Source organism: Staurois parvus, unplaced genomic scaffold, assembly GCF_062004578.1.
Source record: "Staurois parvus isolate SC_StPar_1 unplaced genomic scaffold, SC_StPar_1.0 ptg000711l, whole genome shotgun sequence".
In the NCBI taxonomy this organism is placed as follows: domain Eukaryota; kingdom Metazoa; phylum Chordata; class Amphibia; order Anura; family Ranidae; genus Staurois; species Staurois parvus.
In genome coordinates this window covers 674,977-697,279 of record NW_028318507.1, presented here as the reverse complement: position 1 = coordinate 697,279, position 22,303 = coordinate 674,977, and the positions used below count along the sequence as shown (strand labels likewise).

General features: G+C 42.8%; 1 protein-coding gene and 1 long non-coding RNA gene across 4 annotated transcripts in view; both read left to right on the top strand.

Moving 5' to 3' along the window:
• The first annotated feature begins 937 nt into the window (after positions 1 to 937).
• LOC149445764 (threonine synthase-like 2) lies at positions 938 to 17,843 on the top strand. Of its 2 annotated transcripts, none has more exons than XM_089653412.1 (5): positions 938 to 1,071; positions 9,081 to 9,311; positions 12,720 to 12,914; positions 14,602 to 14,754; positions 17,564 to 17,843. In XM_089653412.1, the coding sequence occupies exons 2-5, from the start codon at positions 9,089 to 9,091 to the stop codon at positions 17,812 to 17,814; spliced, it is 822 nt and encodes a 273-aa protein (XP_089509538.1). In that variant the 5' UTR covers positions 938 to 1,071; positions 9,081 to 9,088; the 3' UTR covers positions 17,815 to 17,843. The 2 variants fall into 2 exon arrangements, with proteins under 2 accessions (XP_089509538.1, XP_089509539.1); XM_089653413.1 differs by lacking the exon at positions 938 to 1,071 and adding an exon at positions 3,471 to 3,546.
• A 1,443-nt stretch (positions 17,844 to 19,286) lies between these two features.
• Positions 19,287 to 22,303, top strand: part of LOC149445763 (uncharacterized) — a 28,582-nt gene continuing 25,565 nt past the window's right edge. The window contains exon 1 of one of the 2 annotated variants that reach the window (XR_016306346.1): positions 19,287 to 20,236. This is a non-coding gene — a long non-coding RNA (uncharacterized LOC149445763). Of the gene's footprint in view, positions 20,280 to 22,303 lie in introns of both variants that reach the window. The other variant, XR_016306345.1, reaches the window with a different exon arrangement.

The following is a 22,303-nucleotide window of genomic DNA, read 5'->3' as shown; positions in this document are numbered from 1 at the left end:
TAGATTCTTTTGCATAATAACCCACAATAGGGAGGAATAAAGAGGAGAGGTGGAGGAAGTGCAAAGACCCCTGGAGGACAGAGGAAGAAAATCCATCCATTCATAATACAAACAGGGATCAGCAAGTCCAGGAGACCCCCTGTGGGAAAAGTGCATTACTACATTCAACTACCCATCGTTTTTGGAATATGGTCAAAGCTTGAAAATCACCTACCTGTCCACAGAAGGACACAAAGCTGTTTTAGCCTAACTTCACGGTTTGGCTACAATTAAAGGTGAGAACATAAAGAAGAAAGATCCATTCATTTTCTGATTACCATCATGGAGTGGACTTTTTTGGTTTCTTGATTTAGACACTATTTTGTAAATTGAACACTAAATATTTTATACACTTGATATATATTTTATTTTTTATTTAATTATTTATTTTTTATTCATATTTTATTTTTCATATCACTATAAAAGAAAAATGTTTGGGTATCTTAAATTGATAATTTATAATAATATATTTTACTAGAGCACATATTGCACTGTAAAAATATATTAAGGTTTATTAAATTTCACTTGTATTTAAATACTGATTTTTGCAAAAATATTAATTATTCACAGTGGAGCACGACACAAATTTAATATTATATATTTGCACATGTTTATAACTCTTTAACTCTTCTCCACTCTAACTAAAAAACAAGTTTTATTTTTTATTATTATTATATATTATTTTTATTTAAGTTATATTTTAAGCAGTATGAGCATTCTTCACGTTATTAGAAAATCGAATACTATGACTATTTATTATACTGTGCTCAAGCTGGTCTAGAGATCGATCTGCACAGACAGGACATGTGTGTACTCAGGCTGGACGACTGACGGTGAGCGTTGTCAGCACAGCTGCTCCTTTCAGAAGCCGGTCACATGATTCTGGGAGCAGAGGGCACTTCAGCGTTGGAAGGAAGAGGTTTATGGAAACGCAAATCACAAGCAAGAGACTTCATTTCTGTACATGATAATTCTGTTGCCTGTGAGAGCAGCAAAGGATCCCCTGCACAATACTCATCATACACCGCCGGGGTGAGAATCACTATTAGTGAAGAGTAGAAATGTTTGTTTTCTTTACAAAAACTTTGTCCTGCATATGAAGCGGTATCTTCCATTATTACTCTGGTTCTACAGCCTAGCTCAGAACAGATTCTAAGAAGACCGCAATACGTATATATACGTTCCAGAAGTGGGGAAGAGATCAGCCATAAACTTTTCTTTCAGCCTGGATTTCTGATGAAAGTGGTCTGAGCAGTTCATTAGCCACTGGAACACTTTCTGTACCTGTGCCCCCCCCCCCCCCCCCCTGCTGCTCACCGGTGTTTCTCGGGCTCACTGTTAAAACCAGCGTGCACGAGAAAAGATCCGACGGTGCGGCTCGCTGCTCCTAGAGGCAATGAGAGATTCTATGGTCTCTGATCACCTCTATGGTGTTGGAGGTCCAAAGCGGCATCATGACGTCACATCCAGTCCAGGACAGATGTAAACAATTGTTTTCTTAAAGAAAAAGAACAAAACATTTTTTTTTTAATCTTTTGCTTTTAAAGGAGAGATTTGGAGTCTTTTTGACCCCAGATCTCTCCTTAACCACTTTGCGCCGGCACCTCCTGGCGCTTTAAAAGTTTCAGAAGCCGGGCGGGGTTTTAGGGTCATGTGACCGCCGTGATTCGCCATCATGGTGGTCACATGATCGGAAAAGGTCCCGATCGCAAGGGGAGATCAGAACCAGGGGCGGACTGACAACTCATGGGGCCCCGGGCAATAGGGGATCATGGGACCCCTGTGTCCTTGCCCAAACTCGGAGAACCCAGCCATTATGTACGAAATTGTCCCGCAAAACTACGTAAGTCTCTGACTACCCTGCCTGCTAAACTACCACCTGCAACCATTAGAGAAAGGTGGTACAAAGGATACACATCACCCTGGACTGTAGTGTACTTTATAGTTTTTTTTTATATTACATCAGAATGTTTTGTATTTATGCACTTAATTGTTGCAGTGCAACACATCTGAGTTGATTACTAAAACTGGAGAGTTCAAAATCTGGTGACAACTCATGGGGTGTCTGGGGTGTCCCCATGAGTTGTCTGGTGACAACTCATGGGGCCCCCGGGCAATAGGGGATCATGGGGCCACTGTGTCCTTGCCCAAACTCCAAAAAGCCTATGAAAAAGGTACCAGGGGCATCTCATGGGGCCCCCTACTGACCCCGGGCCCTCGGGCAGTGCCTGAGTTTCTAAATGGTCAGTCCGCCCCTGATCGGGACCTTCCCGTGAGTCACGGACATATGTGCTGGTAGTGCGCAGGGTGCTCGCTCTCAGCACATATGTATTTTCTAATGGCACGCAAATATGCAAGGCCCAGATGCCGAGAGGTCACATATTTGCATGCGCTCGGCATCCAGGGGTTAAAGAGGACCTATCATGCTTATTTCTATTACAAGGGATGTTCACATTTCTTGTAATAGGAATAAAAGTGGTAAACAAAATATAAAAGTGGTAAAAATGTAAAGCTCCCCCATCCCTCCGTGCACGCAGAAGTTAACACATATGTAAGTCATGCACGCATGTGTAAACGGTGTTCGCAGCACACATGAGGTATTGCCCTGAACGTTAGAGCAATAATTCTAGTGCTAGACCTCCTCTGCAACTTTAAACAGGTAACTTGGAAAAATTTTTGAAAGAGTCGCCTATGGAGATTTTTTCAGTAGTTTGTCACCATTCCACGAGTGTGCCCAATTTTAAAGCACCGTAACATATTTTTCAGATTTCAATTTCAGCTTAAAATTTATTTTTTCAAAAAAATTGTGTTTGAAAAACTGCTGCACAAATACATGTGACATAAAAAATTACAACGATCGCCATTTTATTATCTAGGGTCTTTGCTAACAAAAAAATATATAATGTTTGGTGGTTAGAAGTAATTTTCTAGTAAAAAATACTGATTTAAACTTGTAAGTAAAACGTGCCAGAAAATGCTTGGTCTTCAAGTGCTTTTAAAGGGCCACAAAATCTAATCCAAAAATGTTCTTACATAAGAACATGGTCACTAATTTGACTTTTGCTAAACAGAAAATCCTAAAAACACAAAGAAGTCTTCTGCTCCTCACAGCCATTCAGAAAGCACAGAAGCCAGAGCGTCAGTGTAACAGCCAGGAAACCTGCATTTTCAGAAGGGGTCAGTAGTAGCAGTCTATATATTTTTCTCAGGAAAGTTTATCTTTAAAAGTTCAGTCGACTTCTACATAATGCACCCTTCCTACTCCCACCCCCCAGTCACCGGTGTACTTACCTCTGGGGTTGCCAAGCTATTAGCACCCCCACAGCCACTCCAGTGTTCTGAGAATTTGAAATCCCATTCTTCTCTCTCTCTTCCATCCAGTGCTTCAGGGATGGACCAGATGTATTCACTGTGACAGTGATGACCATGATTGGTACAAGTGGATAGCCATCCATCTATCCATAGGCTGCATAGAGCTGTATTAGACCTTGTATGTTTAATGTCCTGGTAAGCCATGTGGTGTGGGGGTGGCTGCGTGCACTGTAATTGGTGGAGGTGGTACAAAGGATACACATCACCCTGGACTGTAGTGTACTTTATAGGTTTTTTTGATATTACATCAGAACGTTTTGTATTTATGCACTTAATTGTTGCAGTGCAACACATCGGAGCTGATTTACTAAAACTAGAGAGTGCAAAATCTGGTGCAGCCAGGGGTGGACTGACAACTCATGGGGCCCCCGGGCAATAGGAGATCATAGGGCCCCTGTGTCCTTGCCCAAACTCAAAAAAGCCTATGAAAAAGGTACCAGGGGCATCTCATGGGGCCCCCTACTGACCCCGGGCCCTCGGGCAGTGCCCAAGTTTCCAAATGGTCAGTCCGCCCCTGGGTGCAGCTGTGCATGTTAGCCAATCAGCTTCTAACTTCTATACTAACATACTAACATTTATAGGTAAAGGTGATCCAGGGAATATTCGATTGTCTCTTGGGGTATCAGGAAGGATTTTTTTCCCTGCAGGAGCAAATTGGCTCTTTCTTTTTTTTTTGCCCTCCTCTGGATCAACTGTGGGTATAGGATTATAATTTTTTTTTTTTAAAATGGTTGAACTGGCTGGACTTTTGTCTTTTTTTCAGCCAGACTAACTATGTAACTTCAGCTTGTTCAATCAAGTTTTGACAATAAAACCTGGAAACAGATTGGTTTCTATGAAGAGCTGCACTGGATTTTATACACTCCAGTTTTAGTAAATCAACCCCATTATTTATGTTTAGTCTGGTTATTGGGTATTCAGAGATCAGTGAGTGCTGCTGTTACCTTCATATGTATATTTTTTGTATGGTTTACACTAAGAGCGGTTTGTGTGCTATTTTTGGTTTCACATGTTGTGCTAATATAATCAACTCTGTGCTGAACTGTGCCACAAGCCACTAGTGCTTTTTATTATACATATTCACCAGCTTCTTGTGATAATCAATGCCATGTGTGCCATTGTTAAGGGATTATCAGTGATCTGTGTTTGAGATATGACAAAGATGCAGCCTGCAGTATCTATATTTAACCATTTAGCCGCCTGGCCTATAGCCGTTTGGCGGCCGCAAAAATGCTGTAGCTTTCCGGTTGCACGCCATTTGGCGTGCTCCCGCACGTGCGCAGTTTGCGCGGTTGCAGAGCTGCGCAGCGGCGCGATCTGTCACCGGCCGTGTACCTCGGACACGGCCGATGACAGATCTGAGTACCGGCCCCCGTTGCCGGTACCATGTGACCTGCTGTGACCAATCACAGCAGGTCACATGACAGTTGTATACAATGGATGGCTTCATTCATGCCATCCATTGTATACTAGTGCCTAGCTGTGAATGGTCACATCAGGTCACATGCACATGTCATGTGATTAGCTGTGGCCAAATCACAGCTAAGCACAAAAAAAAAAAAAAAAACCTGAATGAATCGATTTCATTCAGGTAAATGCTTGCTTATAGCAAAGTAATTCCTTGCTATAAGCAAATTGTGTAAAAAAAAAAAAATACTGATCACTTCCCCAAAGTAGTACAATGTTACTATGGTAACATTGTACTACTTTGGTCATAGTGAAATATGAAAAAAAATCTTAAAAAAAATTAAAAAAAATGTAATTAAAAATAGTAAAAAAAAAAAAAAAAAAAATTTATATAATTTTTTTTCATACTGTCACCAGTCAATGTCCCTGTTCACCGCCATGCCAGTTATATGATGATGCTGTACTGCACTGGTGACAATATGTAAAAAAAAATAGTGAAAAAACTTTTTTAAATTTTTTCATTTTCTGAAAAATTATGACAAAAAAAATACAACTTCAAAAAAACTCGCCATGCCTCTTATGAAGTACGTCGGACTGTCTACTCTGCAAAAAGGGGTCATTTGGGGGATATCTGTACTATTCTGACATTCTTGGACCTCAAGAAATTAGATTGGCTGTCAGTACTTCAGGATTGATCAATTTTCAGATCTATACCATAGTTTGTGAACTCTATAACTTTCCTACAAACTAAATAATACATCCTAATTTGGGTTATTTTCACCAAAGACATGTAGCAGAATACATCTCGGCCTAAATTTATGAAGAACAATTATTTATTTGTAAACTTTTATAACAGAAACAAAGAAAAACGTGGGGTTTTTTTCAAAATTTTTGGTCTTTCTTTGTTAATTTAGCAAAAAATAAAAACCCCAGCGGTGATTAAATACCACCAAAAGAAAGCTCTAGTTGTGTGAAGAAAATGATAACATTTTAGTTTGGGTACAATGTTGTATGACAGCGCAATTGTCATTCAAAGTGTGAGAGCGCTGAAACCTGAAAAATGGCCTGGGCAGGAAGGGGTAAAATTGCCCGGTAATGAAATGGTTAAAGAGGAGCAGAAAACACATGTTGCTCACTTGCAGTCCAAGTTTAATGTGTTAAACTGAAATGGATAACATTATACAGCTAATTACTGGTTCACACTAGCCCGCAGGCTTCAGGCTGGTTGCAGGTTCAGGAATTGCACCTGTTCCCACACCCACAACCACCCACATGTACATTGTGTTTCTCTTGTGAAGAATGTGGGGTGTCATTAATTCTGAATGGCACCCCCACGCATCTCATCACGCAGCGCGATCGTGGGTGCAGGAAACTGCATGGTGCTTTTGCTTGGTGAAACAAGGGCACAGCAGGTCATTCAAATGAAAAACGATGGCCGCACGGCCTTCACTAGTATGATTCAGGCCAGCAGCAGTGGCAGTGCAGGCCACATGGAAAAGCACATTAATTTGTATTAGAGAATTACCATTACTAACATATAGGATACAAAACAGAGAAAGTGAGTGTCAGAACAAACACAAAACTGACCAAAGATAGCATAAACATAGGGGTTGATTTACTAAAGGCAAATAGATTGTGCTTCTGCTCGTTTACAAAACCTTAGAGCAACTGCACTGCAAGTGCACAGTCTATTTGACTTTAGTAAATCAACCCCCAAAGTGTGACTAACCTGTATTTAAAGAGGAAAAGAAAAAACATGTTGCTCACTTGCATTACGAGTTTAATGCGAGCTTATTGGTATAGTCTCCTGAAGTCACTCTACAAATCATTAGAGCTCCCTCTAGCTGCAGCCTAGTAATAGCATTACTGGGAGGTTTATTTTACTTTCTACACTATAAACAGGTGAAGACATGAAAATATATGAACATTTATAACTGTTAACCACTTGAGCTCCTGAGGATTTACCCCCCTTAATGACCAGGCCTCTTTTTGCTACTCGGCGCTGCACTAATTCAACTGATAATTGCGCAGTCATGCAATGCTGCACCCAAATGAAATGTACGTCTTTTTTTCACACAAATAGAGCTTTCTTTCGGTGTAAATTGATCACATGTGCGCTTTTTATTTTTCACGCTATAAACAAAAAAAGGCCAAAAATTTTGAAGAAAAACAATATTTTTTACTTTCAGCTGTAAAAAATATATAGTAAACTCAAAGTTGGTTATAAATTTAGGCCAAAATGTATTCTACTCCATGTTTTTGGTAAAAAAAATCCCAATAAGTGTATATTGATTGCTTTGTGTGGAAGTTATAGCGTCTACAAACTATGGTATAAATACTGCAATTTACACCATTTTTCTGCTATACAGCACTGCACTAGTTTAACGGACAATTGCGCGGTCATGCAATACGGTACATAAATGAAATTTACATCCTTTTTTCCCCACAAATTGAGCTTTCTTTTGGTGGTATTTGATCGCCTGTGCGATTTTTATTTTTTGCGCTATAAAAAAAAAGTCTGACCATTTTGAGGAAAAAAAAACAATATTTTGGACTTTTTGCTATAGAACATGTCCAGTAAAAAAAAAATGCAAAAATCAAATTTAGTCATAAATTTCTGCCAAAATGCATTCTGTGACATGTCTTTGCTAAAAAAAATCCCAATACGTGTAAATTGATTGGTTTACGTGAAAGTTATAGCGTTTACAGATACTGGAATTTTTTATTTTTATTTATACTAATAATGGCGCCGATCAGCGACATATGGCGGCAATCAGCAACATATGGCGGCAACCAGCGACTTATGGCAGGACTGCGGGACTGTGGCGGACATTTTGACACTGGGGGGGAACTGACTTGGGGTCACTGACATCCCCAGTGACACCAATACAGTGATCAGTGAAAAAAACCCACTGAAACTGTACTAATGTCACTGGGGAGGAAGGGGTTAACATTTTTAGAATTTGCTGTGTAAGGGGAGTGTTTTACTAGGCGGGGAGTGTGTACTGGATGGGGGAGGGAGGGGGAAGCTGATCAAGGGAGAGAAACTCTGCAGCTTCTCACAAGCTGTCAAAGAACTGACACAGAACAGGGCTGTGTGTAAACAATGCAGCCCTGCTCTGTGTCAGCGATCACCGTCAATCGCGGGAAAACGGCCGGTAAAAACCGGCTGTGACCTGGTGGCTTACACCCGCTGCTGACACCCGCGGGACAGGTAGGGCGGGCGCGCGCAAGGCGCGCGCCCCCTACCTGGTTTGAAGGCAGCCGTTTTAAAATGTGCTTTTGCCTACGAGTGCCGCCCTGCCGCTGTTTATATGCGGTGGCTGGGGGGCAAATGGTTAAGAAGCAAAGTGTCCATAAATATGTCTTTTAAAAACTCCCACAAATAATGAGAAACTTCCACAAGTAAAAAACGTTTCTGTTTTGTGTTCAGGTTGATTCAATGGACTTTCATCTGGCATGATTTTTTATATGTGATTTTTCATGTGTTGGACACTTGCACTTGTGTATTAGTTGCGTTCCCCTAAAGGGAATCACTTGCCTCACAGTTATTTGTTCCCCCTGATTGGGGTTATTTTATGTGGGGGGGTCATTTGTGCAGTTTGTGACAGCTCACCTATATGTTTCTATGTCTTTTATGTTTATATGTGTTATTGATACTTCTGTTTAGTATTTATTTTAGCGCTACACCATTTTCTTCATAATATTTGTATACTTTGTGGTTAAAAGAGGGTGCTAGCTGCTTAGGGTAGGTTACATCCATTTCAGCGCAGGGGGTCTTTCTCCTTCCACTCAGCTGGTCTCTCACAATGAACATGGTGGATGGCTGTATAGCAGTGGGCCCCTATATCAAGTACGTTGACCACCAGCTTCCTGAACCCTGTCCACTCTTAAGAAACTATTTGAATTCCTGCATGCTTTCTATTCCCTGTTACTTCCTGTACATTATGGCATTAGTTACTAAAACAGAAAGTGATGGGAAATCTCTCCAATGGAGACACAAATGGTAATAAAAACCTGACTGAGGTTCCCTACTTAGGCCGTTGTTTGGTGGACTGCACAGTTGTAGCCATATCTACAGCTGACATAATGCTGCTTACAATAGTGGATCCTAGTTTTAGTTTTTTTGCAGCAATAATTACTAAATATGTGAAGGGTTAAGTCTTTTTAAGGTGTCATCCTTATTTTGTGCCTAGAGTAAATATACTGTAAATCCTGATGCATGTCGTCTGTACATTTGAGTGTTTTTCTTCCCTTTATAGCTGAAAAAATGAAGTACACCAGCACAAGAGGAGCTGTGTCTGGTGTGGGGTTTGATGAGGTCTTATTTTCGGGATTTGCTGCAGATGATGGTCTGTATATGCCGGAGCAGATCCCGAAGCTGGATGAGCAGACTCTCAGATCATGGAGCGCTCTCTCCTACAAGGAGTTGGTGAAGGAAGTGTGCTCTCTCTTTATTCCTTCGGAGCTCATCCCCAGGAATGATCTACATGGTAAGTTACACGTTAACGAAAAGTGAGAGAAATGTATAAATTGCTACTGCTAAAGTGTTCACAAAGGTTGATTGGTGGCCAGGAGAAGTATCTCCAGTTCTTAGTAAGGGCAAGTCGATATGCAGTATACGGCACTATTTAGATCTTTAGTTGAGCAAAAGCACTAAGGAAAAAAAGGTCCCTAACTCACTATAAGCGCCATGTCACTCCTTGACACGGGTGCATTTCAGCGTAGCAACTGGTGTGCAGTGCAATTTGGGTGAGATCAGACTTTTTTTTTTGTTTTTACATTTTTGTAACAACTTCTCAACCGTGCCATAGCCAAAAGACGGTTACAGTGCGGTCTTCTACTTCTGAGAGGGTGTCTATAGATGTCCCCCCAGAACCCTGCGCCCTGCATGCCCCCCGGGTGCGCATTGGGCACGCTCTGTAATCACCTTTGGACACAGTTGATCACAGATCAAAGTAAAGGCTCAATCACAGCGGCCCTTTGCCATGTGATCCCCTGTGTCCAATCACAGCTGATCACATGTAAACAAATCTGCCGGTTATCAGCATTTCAGCATATCGGCTCTCCTTTCCTCACACAGTGACAGCACGTGAGGAAAGGAGAGCTGATAACGGCAATCCTGACAGGCCACATCTACAATGATAATCAGGGCACTGATCTTCAGTGCCCCAATTATCAATGCAGCCCCATCAGTGCAGGTTCTTAGTGCCTATCAGTGCCGGCTTATCAGTGCAGCCTCATGAGTGCCCATCAGTGCAGCCTCATGAGTGCCCATCGGTGCAGCCTCATGAGTGCCCATCGGTGCAGCCTCATGAGTGCCCATCAGTGCAGCCTATCAGTGCCAGCTTATCAGTGCAGCCTCATGAGTGCCCATCAGTGCAGCCTCATCAGAGCACATCGGTGAAGAAGAAAATTTTCATAACGAAAACTAAGAAAAACTTTTTTTCAAAATGTTCAGGCATTTTTCCTTTGTTTTGTGGCAATAGCCGCCCATCACAGTGCCACAGCATCTGCTGTGAATAGACCCTTATTTCAAAAGGAAAAATACATTGTAACTGCTTAAAATGCCTAAAATGTGGTAGCTGGAGTTAGGCTTTAATTTCTTAGTCATTTATGTAAAGTCCATCTAAATCTACTAGTCCATCTAACACTAACCTCACCCTAGGATGACAGCACTGCTGTCCAAGGGTGGCTACATGGCTGCTCCATAGATACAGCTGATGATTGAGTGTAGCCACCCTAAGGCTTCATGCACATGGGTGAATGAATTTATGCTGCCAAAAGGTGGCAGAAAAAAATGCCACTGATTTTGTGTTTTTTCACTTTTAGGTGCATTTTATGCGCATTTATATGCATATGGTGTTTAGAAGCGGTTGCGCACAAACTCATTCTATTGGCTAGAATATTCATTCATTCTATCCATTAGAATACAGTGAAGGAAATAAGTATTTGATCTCCTGCTGATTTTGAATGTTTGCCCACTCACAAAGAAATGATCAGTCTAAAAATCGAATGGTAGGTGTATTGTAACACAGAGACAGAATTGCAACCCAAAATTCAAAAGAAATGCATGTCTAACAAATTATCAAGTATTTGATCCCCTTCACAAAACATGACTTAGTACTTGGTAACAAATCCCTTGTTGGCAATCACAGAGGTCAGACGATTCCTGTAGTTGGCCACCAGGTTCGCACACATCTTAGGAGGGATTTTGGCCCACTCCTCTTGGCAGATCCTCTCCAGGTCATTAAGGTTTGGTGGCTGACGTTTGGCAACTTGAACTTTCAGCTCCCTCCACAGATTTTCAGTCGGATTAAGGTCTGGAGACTGGCTAGGCCACTCCAGGACCTTAATGTGCTTCTTCTTGAGCCACTCCTTTGTTGCCTTGGCCGTGTGTTTTGGGTCATTGTCATGCTGGGACACCCATCCACGACCCATTTTCAATGCCCTGGCTGAGGGAAGAAGGTTCTCACCCAAGCTTTGACGGTACATTGCCCCGTCCATCGTCCCTTTGATGCGGTGCAGTTGTCCTGTCCCCTTAGCAGAACCCCCCCCCCCCCCCCCGAAGCAGAATGGTTCGCCTCCATGTTTGACAGTTGGGATGGTGTTCTTGGGGTCATAAGCAGCATTCCTCCTCCTCCAACATGGCCAGCTGAGTTGATGCCAAAGAGCTCGATTTTGGTCTCATCTGACCACAACACTTTCAACCAGTCCTCTTCTGCATCATTCAGATGTTCAGTGGCAAGCTTCAGATGGGCCTGGACATGTGCTTTCTTGAGCAAAGGGACCTTGCGGGCTCTGCTGGATTTCAATCCTTGTTGGCATAGTTCGTTACCAATTGTTTTCTTGGTGACTGTGGTCCCAGCTGCCTGGAGATCATTGACAAGATCCTCACATGTAGTTCTGGGATGATTCCTCACTGTTCCCATGATCATTGACACTCCATGAGGTGAGATCTTGTATGGTGCACCAGACCTAGGGAAACTGACAGTTGTTTTGTGTTTCTTCCATTTGCGATGATTGCACCAACTGTTGTCACCTTCTCACCAAGCTGCTTGGCGATAGTTTGGTAGCCCAGTCCAGCCTTGTGTAGGTCTACAATCTTGTCCCTGACATCCTTGGACAGCTCTTTGGTCTTTGCCATGGTGGAGAGTTTGCAATCTGATTGTTTGATTGTTCCTGTGGACAGGTGTCTTTTATACAGGTAACACAATGAGATAGAACTCCCTTTAAGAGACTGCTTCTAATCTCAGATTGTTTCCTGTATAGAAGACACCTGGTAGCCAGAAATTCTGCTGAATGATAGGGGATCAAATACTTACCATGAACATGCAAATCAGTGCATCATTTGTTAGTCATGCATTTCTTTTGAATTTTTTGTAGCTATTCTGTCTCAGTGTTACAATACACCGAACATTCGATGTTTAGACCGATCATTTCTTTGTGAGTGGGCAAACATTCAAAATCAGCAGGGGATCAAAAACTTCTTTCCTTCACTGTAAATACACACACGTGTTTACATGTGTTTAGGGGCATGTATATGTGTTGTGTGGAGAAACCACAAAAGCCGCTTCTTGGGGAATGCATGCTTGGGAAATTTCTTTCCGCCACTGGACAAAAACACCTGCATGTGCATGGGCCCATTACCTAAAATGCAGTGGTGTTCAGAGGTGAAAAAAAAACCCCAAACACCCTTGAAAGTGGCGTTTTCTGCATCTGTGTGCATGAGGTCTAAGACAGGAGGTGGATTGCTGCCAGATCACCAGGTAAAGATAAAAGAAAAAAGAAAGAAAACTAATGCAGCCACCACATCTAAGGACTGGTAAGCTGCAGTATATTACATTTATGGTTTTTGGGTTTAGATATGTGGAATGCAGTGATAACTCTTCTCTGTATAGATCTGATCGACAAAGCTTTACTGCGCTTCAGACACCAAGACATCGTTCCAATTACCAGACTGGAAAATGGGTTGAATGTGATGGAGATGTGGCACGGTCCAACATACGCTTTTAAAGACCTCGCTATGTCCTCTGTGGGGCAGTTTCTGGATTACTTTTTGAAGAAAAGCAAGCGGCATGTGAACATCCTGGTTGGTACGTTGTCACCAATATATCATTGTTATCCCACAGATGGCTGACTTTTCTCATATCGTTCATAAAATATATGAAAGCACATTAAAGCGGTTGTAAATCCTCACATATACCCAGTGAAGTGACTGGCCTCAAAGTGGTTGTAAAGGCTCAAGGTTTTTTTACCTTTTGTGCATTCTATGCACGAAGGTGAAAAACCTGTGTGCAGCATCCCCCCCCCCAGCCCCCCTAATACTCCCCTAAGCCCCCTCTTGATCCAGCGATGTGCACTGGACTGTTCCTGGACTCCCTCTCCTCATTGGCTGAGACAGAAGCGGGAGGCATTGGCTGTCAATCACAGCAAGTGAACCAATGAGAAGTGAGAGAGCAGGGGGCCGAGCCGTGGCTCCGTGTGACTGGACACACAGACAGCGGGTGCCCCCATAGCAAGCTGATTGCTGTGGGGTCACCTGACAGGAGGGAGTGGCCAGGAGAGCATGCAGTGGACCTGAGAAGAGGAGGATCCAGGCTGCTCTGTGCAAAACCACTGCACACAACAGGTAAGTATATAGACATATTTGTTATTTTTTCTTAAACAAAAACCTTTAGAAACACTTCAAGTAATACACAGAGATGAAAAACGTCCTCTTACATAAGTTGTACCTGTTTATCTACAGTTGTGTTTCTCCTACATCCATTCAAAGTGCAGAATTTACACAGGATCTCTCAGCTATGAAAAGCAGGGGGTGGGGTGCTGAAGTTACATCAATGAGGAGAACTGATTGGAGGGAAGGGAACCCCCCCCCTTAAAACAGGAACAGAGCTGCGGCTGTCAATCACAGGCTGTGTCCTCTCCTGTCACCATTTTTCTGTTCGTGTCATGAAAACTTGTCAGAAGTGACTCATATTATAGCAGAGAGACAGAAATGACTCTTAGTGCTCTGGATTGAGACAAATACACACTATAGAGGGATATGTTTTGTTCATATTTCATGTCTGAGGTTTACAACCACTTTAAGTGACACAACATCTGAAATACACATATTTTTCAGTGGACAGATTTCCTTTAAGTGTGGTACTTTGGAGAGTAAATCAGACTTAACACAAGCTACATGTTTTCTTGCTGTGTGCTGCACGCAGTAATGTGTCTAATGTGTAAAACTTCCAGCTATTTCTACCTCTCACTGAGATCACAGCACTCCCCCCAACAATGTATTCATCTGATTTCCTCTCCTGAAGAACTGCACCATCTTTGTTCAGCCACCATCCAGGGTCAGCATCTACTTTCTGGACTGAGGTGACAGTCATGTAAATTTTAGTGCTTGTGCAATTCTTGGCTGTGTTCACAAATGCCTTACACAAATCAGCCTCTGCTGCATCCTCTCACCTTGCAGTGTTATAATGTACAGTCTGATCCTCCTACCTGCAGCGCACTGGTGACATCATTTGAGCCTAGACAAAGACTGACTGAATCTTGAGGATTGCCTTTTAACGATAAAAGTTGGAGCTTTTCTGAAAAGAAAATGATACTGTTACTCTGTATTGTGACATATCAGGAATTTATTCATGCAGACTTGTTATGTTACTGACAGGTCCACTTTAACCCCGTGTTTATATCTCACATTTATTACTGACTGATTATTTTAATTACTGACCAGAAGCTTTCAGAAAGCTTTCTGTATTATTCAGCGCTGTGTATCTTATGTTTCAGCAACATCTGGAGACACGGGAAGTGCTGCAATTGAGGGTGTTCGAGAAAATCTGAATATTGATATCATTGTTCTGTTCCCACTTGGACGCTGTACTAAGATCCAGGAGCTGCAGATGATCACAGTGTTTGAGGATAATGTTCACGTGTTAGGGGGTAGGTAGCCGGTACATTACTATTAGTCAGGATTTAACCACTATGTACGTCCCGAGAGCAAAGTGCTCAAAGCAAACTTGTGGCAGTAGCAGCCATGTGCTTTGTATTTATTTCAGTCAAAGCCAGGGGCGGACTGACCATTTGGAAACTCAGGCACTGTCCGAGGCCCAGGGTCAGTAGGGGGCCCATGAGATGCCCCTGGTACGTTTTTCATAGGCTTTTTTTGAGTTTGGGCAAGGATACAGGGGCCCCATGATCTCCTATTGCCCGGGGGCCCCATGAGTTGTCAGTCCGCCCCGGTCAAAGCTGGCCTCCAGTTAATTTAAAAGTGATCCGGGCACATTACATGGGGAGGCTGCAGGGCACATTGCATGGGGAGGCTGCAGGGCACATTGCATGGGGGGCAGCAGCAGGGCGCATTACATGGGGGGCAGCAGCAGGGCACGTTACATGGGGTACAGCAGCAGGGCGCGTTGCATGGGGGGCAGCAGCAGGGCGCGTTGCATGGGGGGCAGCAGCAGGGCGCGTTGCATGGGGGGCAGCAGCAGGGCGCGTTGCATGGGGGGCAGCAGCAGGGCGCGTTGCATGGGGGGCAGCAGCAGGGCACGTTACATGGGGGGCAGCAGCAGGGCGCGGTACATGGGGGGCAGCAGCAGGGCGCGTTGCATGGAGGGGTAGCACCAGGATATATTATTTTGTACATGGAGTCAGCAGCAGGCTATATTACATCTTCCTTCATCCTTGGGTCAGCTGATAGCTTTCCATGGTTTCCAACACCATTTCTATGCTGATGACACACAAATCTATCTCTCTACTCCTCAGCTCACCCCATCAGTTTCCTCACGTATCACCGATTTACTAACAGATATATCAGACTGGATGTCACACCTCTTCCTAAAATTCAATCTATCCAAAACTGAGCTCATAATATTTCCTCCCCCACGTGTCTCTTCCCCTGATTTCTCAGTCAGGATCAATAGCACGACTATCAACCCATCCCCACATGCCAGGGTGCTAGGGGTAACCCTGGATTCTGAACTATCCTTTCAGGCTCACATCCAATCCCTGTCCAAATCATGCCGCCTCAACCTCCGCAACATCTCCAGAATATGCCCCTTAATAACCAAGGATACCACAAAGCTCCTAATTCACTCCCTGGTCATCTCTTGACTTGACTACTGCAACTCCCTCCTCATTGGTTTACCTTTACATAGACTATCCCCCCTCCAGTCCATCATGAATACTGCTGCCAAGCTCATCCAACTTACCAACCATTCAGTGTCTGCTACCCCTCTCTGCCAATCCCTCCACTGGCTTCCACTCGCTCAATGAACAAAATTCAAAATACTAACAACAACTTACAAAGCCATCCACAACTCTGCCCCCAGCTACATCACCTACCTGGTCTCCAAATATCAACCAAACTGCTCTCTTCAATCCTCCCAAGACCTTCTGCTCTCTAGTTCCCGTGTCACCTCCACGCTTGCACCTCCATGCTTGCCTCCAGGACTTCTCCCGAGCTTCTCCCATCCTATGGAACTCCCTACCCCAATCTGTCCGGCTGTCTCCTAATCTATCCACCTTTAGACAATCCCTGAAAACCTTTCTCTTTAAATAAGTCTATCCTGCTTCTACATAGTAAACCGCCATTTATTTCCTCCATCAGCTCATCCCCCCCACAGCTATTACCTTTTGTATCACTCAACCCTTCCTCCTAGATTGTAAGCTCTAACGAGCCAGGCCTTCTGTTCCTCTTGTACCAAATTGTATTGTAATAGTAATGTCTACCTTCATTTTGTAAAGCGCTGCGCAAACTGTTGGCGCTATATAAATCCTGTATTATAATAATAATAATTACATGGGAGGGAGCAGAAGGGCACATTACATGAGGGACTGTAGCGGCCGAGCACAGCAAGCGGAGATGGCAATATACTGTAGAGTAGGTTTTGGGAGTCCTGGTCCTCACCAGCCCCACCATTCTTCTCCATCCCAGGTGATGTCACATACATGCACCTAGGATGGACAGGAGGGGAGTAGGGGCCGCGGGGAACAGAGTGCTACAGCACGACTCCCTGAAGCTTCACACTGCAGATCTGTATGTAGGGGAGACCTGGGGATGAGAAACAATCTGATTACTAATGCAGGCCATAGATGGGTTGAAAATCGGCTGTTTAAAATAAAAAAAAAATTAAAAAATCGGTCGTTCAATCGGCCGACATTACCACCAATGGCAAAAAAATCAGCCACTTTTCGTCCCGTCTACGGCCGGCATTTTTACTTCTGTCCCTTGCAGAGAGCTCCGCTATTATATGTTACATGAAAAAGTCTTGCGGTTGCAACATTGTATCTATTTCAGATAAAGATATTTTTATTCGGATACAAATAGATACATTTTTGCAACTGCAAGACTTTTAATATAAAATATAAAAGCGGACTATTCTTCTTCTTCTTCTTCTTGCAGGTCACAGCTCATGTGCAGATTTTTTATGGGTAAAACGATCGGCCGATTTGCCCATCATTGCCGGGAAAATTGGCCAATTGTCAAAATCGGCCGTGAATTTTCCAACTTTACCGATGAAAAAAAATGTGCCAAAACCCCGAAAAACGGCCGACCAATTGACCCACTAACGATGCGAAAATCAGCTGATTTTTTTTCGGACGAAATTTCGGCCAATTTTTGACCCATCTATGGCCTGCATAAGTGATTACATTGGAATGTGTGAGATATTGTACATCCTCCATACGCATGAGCAACCTAATAATTCATATAAAATGCAACTCTTCTAAATTTTCTCCTGTTCCTTGACAGTTGAAGGAACATCGGATGAGCTGGATGTACCTGTAAGAAAACGCTTCGCAGACACAAGTTTTGCAAGCAAGCATAACTTAATGAGCACTAATTCTGTAAACTGGGCTCGAGTGATGGTCCAGGTAGCCCATTTCATCTACGGGTACTTCCGATGTGCTCCAGCATCAGAGGAAGACATACTGCGCCCAGTGGAGATAGTCGTACCAACAGGTGGAGCAGGGAATATTACAGGTAAGAGATGGGTAACATGAAGTGAGCACGCACCAGTACCCCAACAGCAAATGGCTTGCTATGGGGGGGGGGGGGCCACTGGTCAAGGGGGAGGAGCCAGGAGCGCTGGCGGGGGAAAAAGAGGATCCTGGTTGCTCTGTGCAAAACCAGCACAGAGCAGGTAAGCATAACATGTTTGTCATAACCTCTGTGACCAAACCCCGTTGGGTAGGGTGAAATGCATCAGAGGGTGTGGCCAGAATGGCGGCTGAGGCTATTCCTCAACATTGGACTCCTGTGGTCGGTTGATCAGCGTCCATCCCTTCACAGGTACAACATGTTTGTTATAAAAAAAACAAAACAACGAACCTTTAGAATCACTTTAACTATTTTAATCCTTATGCTGCTAGCATTAGTAAATAGATCATATTAATATAGTTACTCTTTTTTAATTTTTTTTTTTACATTTCTTCAGTTACTTCCTGGTTTCTGGCCTAGATCAAAATGATGCCATACATCCCTGGAGTTTTAATGAGCATTTTGTTTTCTTTCATCTGGAGGAGGAGCTTTCACAGTAACAACACTCAGGAACAAACTGGCACCCAATATAATTAACCCTCCCAAACAACCCAGTTTTTTCTTTAACCGCAGTGGTTTTTATCCCTGCAATAGGTGCATGTTATGCGTTTGTAATGGTATACACAAAAGTACTGTAAAATCTTTTAGATCAAACGCTACAGGTAAAACGTACGACATTGAAAATACCATTACATGTAACACTACACATGTGGTCTACCTCTTAGAGTGCTCCTGCGGGAAGCAATACGTAGGGAGGACAACCCGAAGGCTAAGAGACAGGTTGCGTGAACACCTCAAAAACATCACTAAGGGATTTAAGGAACACTCTGTATCCATGCATTTCAGACAACACCACCACAGAAACCCCCACTGTCTGAAATTCACGGGAATTGATGTTATCAAAAAACAATGGCGAGGTACATACAGCAAAAGAGCTGTATCTAAACTAGAAACGAAATGGATATATTTATTGCAAACGCTGTCACCATCAGGCCTGAACATCGACCTCGACATTAATTGCTTCATTGACACCAGTTAATAGCATCACAAAATCCCACATCCCCTCAGTTGGGTTCATCTGTTTCCATTTTTTATACTCATGATTACTGGTTCCACCCCATGTGGGTGTGTATTTTATATGTTTATATTTTTTATATTCTAATACCTTTGTGACCCATGTCTCATATATTCACAGTTTTATGGTCACTATTATTCGTTTTAATATGTCCGCATACGTTTATGTTACTGTCATTTGGCCTTATAGGCCTTTATGCTGGATTTAAGCGGTATGATATTAGTTAATATTATTCTTTAACCTTTTTTACATATGGTTTATTAATAGGGTATTGATGACCATCATTGTAATTTCCATTAATTTTTTAACACACATGTTTTATATTATTTTATACTGTTTTTAAACTATTATTATCCAGTCACTATGAGGTAGTGATTCTTCTTCTTGTAAGACATTTATGACTAATCATAGATTGTTAGATGATTTGCTTCATATATGTTTCCTGGCTTTATTTAGGAGAGATCCTTTTCCCCATATCGTCTTTTCCAATTTGGTCACTAGGTGGTGCTGTGGCTTCCATTAAATCCTTGCACAGGGATTTGGGTCATACTATAGCCTTACCGATGAGTAATCGATTGTCACAGACCCCATTGCGCCACAGAGGAATAAGTAGACATCCACATGCCCGGATAAACCTTTTAATTTAGAAGGAACATTCCCCTGTGCGCTGGGCACATCTCTCATTGATGTATTGTTTTCAACCCACGGCAAAATGGCCACCGGAGGTCTTACTGGGCATGCGCGACTGCTGTTTGTCCTCTATGCACTATAAGCCAAAAACATGGCCGCCGCGCGCGCTAGTGCGCATGCGCGGGCGGCACGCGCTAGTGCGCATGCGCGGGAAGCCCGCGATGCCGCAGATGTGCAGAATGAGCACATTTGCTCTTTCTTTATTTAAGGATTCACTTGGGACAGGGTTCTCTCCCTTTGAAAATGTGTTATTACACGAAACGCGTTAGAGAGATACCCTTTCTTATGGAATGTTAACCACTAACTACCTCAGATGTAAGTGCTGATTTTGTTTACTTACTTGTACTTTGATGTTACCCCTATTTTGATCATTAAACATACTACACTATTGGAGTTCTTTTCTCTCTGGGCTTTTATCTGGCACTGAGAGTCCCTGTTCTGAAGGATTTTTCCTGGCTCCTATCTGCCTCGTATGATCCCCCTGATGGCTGGAAATTGTACTGCTGGACACAGCTAACCTGAGATGTGGAAACCTGCTTTGGATAGATGACAGCTGGTGAAGTACCTCCACCTGATGATCACATCCGCATGCTGAGTTCCCACCCCCAGAGTACCGAGGAGTAGGTCTTATTTACTCCAACGCACATTTATCTGTGCTATCTGGTTAGTGCATAGTACGCTCATTGCTTCCAGCCACAGCAGTCACGAAAGTTATCCGCTGTTCTTTGTGTCACCACAGTCACATCATCTCATATGAACTATATCCTGTCAGTCAATTGGTGCATAGTATGCTCATTGCTTCCAGTTTTAATAGTCACGTATTTTACTTTTCTGTTTACTGTATATCCACAGTCACCTCACTCCGCATTATCTATACCTAATAAGCGGTGTTGCTGTTAATATCATTTAACACCACGGTCACGGCAGTCACAGAAGGTTTATTACTGCTCGTTGTGTCACAACAGTCACATTAATTTATATATACTATATTAATGAAGTTTTAACACTGTGAGATATCTTCAATATGTTGCAACTATGATCGAGCGCCGCATTTGTACCTTTATTTCTGATATTTATTGGAGGATCTGAGGTTGTTTCCTCTTCTATGCTGGCTGCTCCTATTTTTCTGTACTTAACTGGTCTACTGTAACCCAGCGCTCATATTTCTATTGTTTTTATTACTCTTCCTTTCACAGTAAGCACACACTCCTGCCTGCATGCCTGAACTAAGGACAAATGGATTCCAGGAAGTAAATGTTACATGAATCATCTGCCATTACCAGGGGTGGACTGACAACTCATGGGGCCCCTGGGCAATAAGGGATCATGGGGCCCCTGTGTCCTTGCCCTCACTCACAAAAGCCTATGGAAAAGGTACTAGGGGCATCTCATTGGGCCCCCTACTGACCCTGGGCCCTCAGGCAGTGCCTGAGTTTCCAAATGGCCAGTCTGCCCCTGGCCATTACACAAGGCTGTGGTTAGAAATGCTGAGGGTTGGTTTTCAAAATAATTTCTCAACAAAATAAAGCACGGAGAAATGGATGGATGGGTGAGCATGCTTTATGAACTAAATGGTGTTTTCAGTGGTCAGATACAGTTAAGTTCCACTTTAAAGTGTGACTTCCCAGACTTCAGGGCTAAGTTTCATAGGGGGGTGCAGTGGAGATCCCTGTTGTAGTTCCTTGAGCCACCACAAGAGATCTCTACTACATAGTTACATAGTCTGGTTGGAAAAAGACAAAAGTCCATCCAGTTCAACCATAGAAAAAAAAAAAAAGTTATAATCCTATACCCACAGTTGATCCAGAGGAAGGATCTCAGCAAAAACTCAGCAAAGCATGATCCAATTTGCTCCTGCTGGGAAACAAAATCCTTCTTGATCCCCCGAGAGGCAATAGGATATTCCCTGGATCAAGCTTACCTTCAAATGTTAGTATCCAGTTATATTCTGTGTATCCAAGAAAGAATCCAGGACTTTTTTGAAGCAATCCACTGAGCTGGCCAGAACCAACTCTTGAGGGAGTCTATTCCACATTTTCACAGCTCTTACTGTGAAGAAACCTTTCCGTGTTTGGAGATTAAATTTCTTTTCTTCCAGACGTAAAGAGTGCCCCCTTATCCTCTGTGATGACCTCAGGGTGAATAACTCTACACCGAGTTCACTATATGAACCACTGATGTATTTATACATGTTGATCATATCACCCCTTATGTATTATACATGGAGATCATATCCCCCTTATGTATTATACATGGAGATCATATCCCCCTTATGTATTATACATGGAGATCATATCCCCCCTTATGTATTATACATGGAGATCATATCCCCCTTATGTATTATACATGGAGATCATATCCCCCTTATGTATTATACATGGAGATCATATCCCCCTTATGTATTATACATGGTGATCATATCCCCCTTATGTATTATACATGGAGATCATATCCCCCCTTATGTATTATACATGGTGATCATATCCCCCCTTATGTATTATACATGGAGATCATATCCCCCCTTATGTATTATACATGGAGATCATATCCCCCTTATGTATTTATACATGTTGATCATATCCCCCTTATGTATTATACATGGAGATCATATCCCCCCTTATGTATTATACATGGTGATCATATCCCCCCTTATGTATTATACACGGAGATCATATCCCCCCTTATGT

Bases quoted from the DNA above. Each gene is read 5' to 3' on its own strand.
- LOC149445764 (XM_089653412.1), top strand. From the start codon at position 9,089: ATGAAGTACACCAGCACAAGAGGAGCTGTGTCTGGTGTGGGGTTTGAT. The intron at 9,312-12,719 runs GTAAGTTACACG...TTCTCTGTATAG, and splicing joins CCCCAGGAATGATCTACATG to ATCTGATCGACAAAGCTTTA. The intron at 14,755-17,563 runs GTAGGTAGCCGG...GTTCCTTGACAG, and splicing joins TAATGTTCACGTGTTAGGGG to TTGAAGGAACATCGGATGAG.